At 41.1% G+C, this 6,875-nt stretch overlaps 1 protein-coding gene across 3 annotated transcripts in view; it reads left to right on the forward strand.

The window, feature by feature from the left end:
* grid1b (glutamate receptor, ionotropic, delta 1b) overlaps nt 1-6,875 on the forward strand; it is a 458,806-nt gene that overhangs the window by 412,560 nt on the left and 39,371 nt on the right. For all 3 annotated transcript variants that reach the window (XM_024284275.2, XM_024284276.2, XM_024284277.2), the window contains one exon: nt 5,016-5,135. In XM_024284275.2, coding sequence (XP_024140043.1) covers nt 5,016-5,135 — 120 coding nt within the window. The remainder of the gene's footprint in view (nt 1-5,015; nt 5,136-6,875) is intronic.

Here is a 6,875-nt window from a genome sequence, read left to right on the forward strand (position 1 = left end):
TAAAATAGTTAATGAGGGTTGGATTGATTCAGATGGAGCACTACTGAAGGCCTAGGTGTGAAATGCACGGCCCGCCACTGGATCACACAGTCTTCATTCATTATGTTTGATGATTGGCCGGTGGCTTTAAAAGCTCATTTGCCCTTTGGAGTCAGGTTAGAAACCGGGGTGACCCTCCACCCTGAATGGGCATCTCCGTAACCCGGGGTCAGAGTTACGGACACTTGCCCAAGGTTTGCATCCAGGCTAGTAGAGAGAAGGAGACGCCTTGCTTCTCCATTCTAGGCCAGCTTCAATCCAGGTCTAGCCACTGCCCAATTAGCTGACTAGTGCTTGAACAAGTCAGTCGTTTTTTAAAAACAGTTCCCTCAAGCAGAAATTATTCATTCTGTATGAGCTCTCAATTTGTGTGAGCTTTTGAGGCCCATTTTGTCCAGTTAGTTTACCAGAAATTCACTTGACAATGCACAAAAGAATAGTTACAATGCATTGCCTGAGATCCTCCAGTTGAATGACAACTGGAGGATCTCAGGCAATGCAAATACTGTCAGACATCCTGGTGAACCTTAAGGGAAAGAAAGAAAGAAAAGTAAAAGTTATTGTGGTAAGTCAAGCACCAGGAGGTAAAAAAAAAAAACATCCCAAAGGGTGGATTTTGCTTACTGGATGTAAATGGAAAGCTGTGTATCTGGACAGTGGGGTGAGAATCCAGAAAACAACTGTAGATGTTCTCAAGTCCACAAGCAGTCAAAGTACAGAGAAAATCAGGAAAATCTAAGGAACCAAGTCCAGAATCTGAAGACTGGAGAAAACTCAAAAGAAGAGTAACCAACATGCACCAAGGTCTGATTTAACCAGAATCTAACAAAGCATGGGTCAAACACAGACAGCCTTGGAACCTGCACATGGACAACCCTGGACCTAAAGAGCACAACAAACTCACAGAGAACCTGAGGAGCTGAAGGCCGTGTCGCCCAGACACTACCTACATTTGTGCATATTGCGCTGATGAAAATTGGTCATACATGGAAAAAGTGAGGAAAAGTTGTGGTATTTTATGTGAAATCTACACATGTGTATCATAAATGAACCACGTTAAAACCACAGAAGAAGTACAAATAAACACCTAAACATGCTTCATTTCTTCACCAATAAAAGACCCATATCTATTTCTTTCCCCCCCTCTTGGGTTAAAGCTCAAACTGGACCACAGACAGATGGAAGTAACATTCAGAACAGCCCTCAAACTGAAGGACACAGAACCAAGAGAGACTCTGAGTGATCTGGTGAACACAGACATGGTGACGTGTTTGCCGGGGCCTCTTTACAGTTCTCCAAAACATATAGACCCAAGCTACGTGCTCTAGATCATCTACACGACAGGGGCGTCAAGGCCTTAAAGCAGTAAATGTGACACGCGACAGATGGCAGGTGACAAAAGAGAGGCGGCAGCCGCGAATTTGACGCCTCGGCCCCGTTCGGTGTGAATACAACTTTATTAAGACTGCGCCTTATTATATGCTGTGCCATTCAGTCCAGAAAATACGGTTTGTGTATATTGAAGTTATACTTTGGTGTTACATGCGTGAAAAGTCTGTAAGACATAGTGGAACGGATGTGAAAAGCCACAAATTTGCAAATACATCTTGCAAAAAATCATGCAAAATTGTGTAAGATTTGCATTAAAGATGTGTATAAATTAAGTAAACTACGCATAAATGGGTAATTCTCAACCAACCAATTTATTTTAACATTTCAAAACTGAATTCACCTAAAAACCTGTTGGCTGAAACCCTTGACGGACATCTGTGCACATTACATGTACTGTATCATGTGTGTAACACGAAAGACCAGAATTCCATACATGGATGTGGACAAGCTGTACATAGCATCAGTTTGATGCAGCCTTTGAGTAGAGCACGCTCCAGATGCACCAAATGAGGGTGATTGGACAGAATCAGCTGACTGCCACGAGTGCCAGTATAAACAGACAGAAGAGAGGACAGATCTCAAGCATACGATGTGTGAATCCTCTCCCAGCGTGCACCTGTGTGTGTCTAACAGGTGGAAAGCTGGTTTTCAACAGATGGATCCCTGAGAGGGGAACTGCTGTGTTTATTCCAACCTGCTGGTCTGAGTTTTTCTGCTAGGTGCATTAGTGATCCTTCTCACTATCTGTTTAATGTTGAATAAGCTGTGGATGTTCGAGACAGTAGCAGCGCAGATGAATTTTAAACACTGACAGAGCGTATTCTGGCTGATCACTCTCTTCTGCAGCTGTGTGCGACTGCTGCAAACCTTCTTCAGTTTCTCTTGTTTTATTCCTGCTGAGATGCTGAGGTTTTCTGATACCTTACAGTACTGACTCTAGTGTTTGCTCTGCTCCAATGAACACCCCCCCGCAAACAAAAGAACAAACGACAGAAAACAAACAAACAAACAGACAGCAGAGCGTGCTAGAGATCTGAAAGCAGCTTTTGAAGCGACTTCCATTACACCTACACACGCCAGAGGCTGAACTATGGGCCACAGAGCAGTGATGCAGCCATTCAAAAGGAGAGCCACCCAAGAATAAGTTGTATAAAAAAATATCCTTTTATATCACATCTGATGTGAAATTTTCTGAGACAACATGTTAGGTTTTTACTTTGTAGAGGTCATGATCTTTAAAATGACTAGAAATGATATAACATGTCAGTCTGTGTGTATTGAGTCTGTATGTAACGAGTTTAAGTTTTGAGTTGACTGGCAACATTTTTTTAAGATGTACTAATAAAACATTAACTGTCACTTTTCAGATCTCAGATTCTTGCTTCAGTAAAAGGCCAGGTGTCCGGGCGCCAACACAGCTCTCACAAATGCAACAAAACAAATTCCAACAACAGCAAAAGCCACAACGAGACAACAAAAGCCACCACACAACAGAAATGATTCACAACAGAAATGAAGAACTGACTTTTTTCAAAGTTTCATTTAGAATGAAGCTTTTGGCGCAGCTTGAAACTTTGATACATAAAATAAAGCTTTTCCTATTGGCTAAAAAATCAGGCAAACATGTCTGTTCTAGTTTCTCAGATTAAAAATTCAACATTTTTATTCACCTGGGAACTCCCAAAGGTGAAAGCCTTGATGTTTACAACTTTATCAAATGTCTCCAGAACAGGTCAGTAAACATCATGATGGTGAATCAGGTTGTTTTTTAAAATGCTGTTTCTCACAATTAGTTCAGTTTAGTCGAACAGTCAGCTTTGAGCTCTAACAGGTTTTTAAGAGTCCTGGAAGCAGACGAGCGTTTCTGTCTGCACATTTCAAGCGAGTGAATGAATTTCAAGTTCCGTTTCAAACTGAATCACTTGCTTCACCTCTGACCGCTGCGCTGATGAGACGGAAATCTCTGGCAAAAGACAACATGTCAAGCGTGCCTCTCTGTAGCAGAGTGTTATTCCTTTTACCGTCCTCCCTAAATCAGAGCCTGCTCTGGACATGATTTGTTCTTTTGAGAAAACGATGGATGGATGGATGGATGGATGGATGGATGGATGGATGGATGGATGGATGGATGGATGGATGGATGGATGGATGGATGGAGGTGCTCCTACACTGAGACGTATTGAAACCTGATTTTTCTCAATTGTTGACCATTGAAACTTGTTCATTTGATGGAAGACCCATCGCTCCAGCGCCTGCTGTAAAACTGCTCTTTTGTCCCAAAATGAACCAACAAATGACGTTTTGGTGGAGGAGAATTGGTGCCATGATGGGACTATTCACACACTGACTGATGATGCGGAGGAGGTCCAACAGACTGGCAGAGGAACCACACAGCGGAGCTGCTACCTCATTCAACTCAATTATGGATACAAAGCACTTGCTCATTTCCCTTTGATGTCCTTTGAGCAAGGCAGCAGATATCCTATCAGTAGCCTGACAAGTTTCAGTCAAAATACTTCAGAAGCAGAGGTTTTAACTTATTTAAGCTTCACGTTCGTGCAAAATTAAAAATAGATCATTCAGAATGAGATTTTTCAAACGAATCTCACTTTTATTTCTACAATTCTTATTCTGAGAAGTAAAAACACTAAAAGACAAGACAGGTAAATGTTTGTGAGGCTACAGAAGGTGAAAACTATCCCCTGATGTCTGAATGAAACTATCTTCTGAGAGATCACGAGGAAAAGAGTAGAGTTTGATGTCCTAATAAAAGTGTGAAATTCACCGACTCTTTCCTCTCAAATGCATTTAGTGATACATTTCATTCTCAGTCTGATCAACCCAGGTGAGGCTTCATGAAGAGATGTCGTGCTCTCACAGGACGTTGTGTTTACACAAACTAAAAGCTTGAGTGTTAAACCAGCGCTGATTTGTCATCGTCTCTCATTAGCTTTGTGAGTTACTGTATGTTACTTCTCGTTTTGTTGTGCCAAAGTATGTGTAAACTAACAAGCAAGTTTGTTTTTATAAAATGTATTTTTATATCCATTTCAAAACCAGTATCATTAAGTAGGACTGGAAGTCACAGGGTATCTCACGATGCAATACCTGGCTCACAATATCAATGAAGTCGCGATATTTGGTAAAAATTGTCTCTTAAAATTCACAGTATATAGAAGAACACATATTTTTTGGGTGTAAAATATATTCCCATTTATTTTTTAGCTGTAACACAATCCTTATAAACAACTTGTGTCTTATTTTTTGCAACAAATAATAATGACTTTTGTGCAACATTGGTGAAATCAGCATCACTATGTCTTTGACAAGCATTAACATCAATTGAATTGGAATTATCTGTAAAATGAACAATAGTAAACATGAGCAGCAGCGCCACTAGTGCAAAATTGTTGTAAACAACAGAACAAAAATTCAATAATTCAAATTTCTCTCTACCAACATCCAAAAACAGGGTGGATTGACGTTCTGACCTGAAACCTCACAGCCTTTTCATCAAACTAAGACAAAGAATCTTGCTCTGGTGCAGACTCACCTAATGCCACCATCTTCTCTCTGTGCTTCAGGGAAACATCACAGGTCTAACAGGCACCATGGACTTCAAGGACAATGGCTCCAACTCCCATGTCCAGTTTGAGATCCTTGGCTCCAGCTTCAGTGAGACCTTTGGGAAGGACATCAAGAGGGTGAGTCGGTAAAAACTGAATGGGATGCTGGTTACTATGGCAGCTGCATGTTCACACAGTCCAAAAACAGGTTACATGGATACATCAGCAGCCCCACACTGCCCCCTAGGTGAACTGTCTACTTTACTCTGACTCTGAAGTAGCTGGGATTGACTTAGTAATACCTCTTTGACTGTAAGGGTAGAGAAGGACAAGGTTAAGAAAAAAACAACAAAAGTCATTAATCTTATTCATTTTTTCTTGCATTTAGATTTTTCAGAAGTCAACAGGAGCAGATCTGTGTTGATGTTTTTGAGCTCAGATCTGTACTTGATTTTAGCATACACAGGAACTTTTACCCTGTAAAGAACCTTACTTCCTCTTTAAAGTCCCAATCCCGACATCCTTTTGACTATTTCAACTGATTTATTATGCCGTCTTTAGCCAAAATCAGCAAAAACCTGTCCTGTTTTCTTGGACATAGTTTCTGCGTTCATTAGAAATTCACTTCTGAGATGCAGGCAGGACTGTTGGTGTGGAGTAAGCCTTCTCCCATTTCCCATCATCCATCTTTGCACATTCTGATGCTAGCTTACAGCTCCTAACACCCCCAACCTCACATTAGCAGTGCAACAAAAATACTGAGTAATATCAGAGCCATGCAGCCGTACAGTTTAGATCCAGATTCCAGCTCAGACGAGGAAAACAAAGACGTTCATGGATCTATTTGTCTGACAGTGGATGCATCAAGAGATTGTGGTCTCTATTGCACTGCTACAGGCTTTTTCAAACTGCATATTTTAAAGACCTGCTCCTCATTCACAACAATTTAAATAAGGACATTTTAGTTAAATGTTTCTTATATATGTCTTCCATCTTGAGAAAAATGCCATAAGAACATGTAAATAACACAAAAAATACAGTTTTCATCAGAGTGTCTTCAAGTTTGACCCTTTACCCAGATAAGCCCATATTTTATGGTCCATTTGAACAGAAACGTGACAGACATGCTAGAAAAGAACTGTCCCAAGGTTTCCAAAGCACCACTTCAGGTGGAGTGATGGAGGGAATGTCACTGGCAGCCTTGAACTGCTACAGGGGTTGAGCTCTGTTTCTGTTTGCTCTGATCATGGATGTTTTCTTCTTTAAGGTGTAGTCACATTCATCCGTACGGAGGTTAACCTGTATGGTTGAGGGTGAAATCAGGGGCTGGTTTATCTTAAGAGGAGCACAGACTACGGACCGGAGAGGGGTTGGATGTCTAAAAACACAATCAACAAGAGAGAGGCAGAGAGCAAATAGTGACAAGTTGAGATGGACGATGTCAAATTAATTGTAAAAGCTCTAAATAACCACAGCTGAGCAGAAACGCCTGTCGACCAACATGAACAAAATATGGTGTGAACTGGAGGTGAAGCAGATTCCCCGGGCACTCCGCTTTGCGGTATGAACCCGCCGTTAATCACAAATAACCCTCCTGGCTAGGTACGATACGGGCTGTCTGCAGGAAAGAAATTGTTAAACCTGTACAGCAGGGGGGGGGTCAAACTCAGTCGCACAAGGGCCCACGGAACGAACAGGATAAACATTTATTGAACACTCTAAAACTACATTTTTAGAACTTTAAAAACATAACTTTTAAACATAATTGTTACCTGTGATAATGCTAGTGTGAATGCTGTAGATGAATTTGGCTGCTGAAGATGCTAGTGCTGATAGCTAAAAACGCTGAAGCTAAAATCCAGCAAAAATGTTAGCTGA

The sequence above is a fragment of the Oryzias melastigma genome, linkage group LG19 (genome assembly GCF_002922805.2).
Source record: "Oryzias melastigma strain HK-1 linkage group LG19, ASM292280v2, whole genome shotgun sequence".
Lineage (NCBI taxonomy): Eukaryota > Metazoa > Chordata > Actinopteri > Beloniformes > Adrianichthyidae > Oryzias > Oryzias melastigma.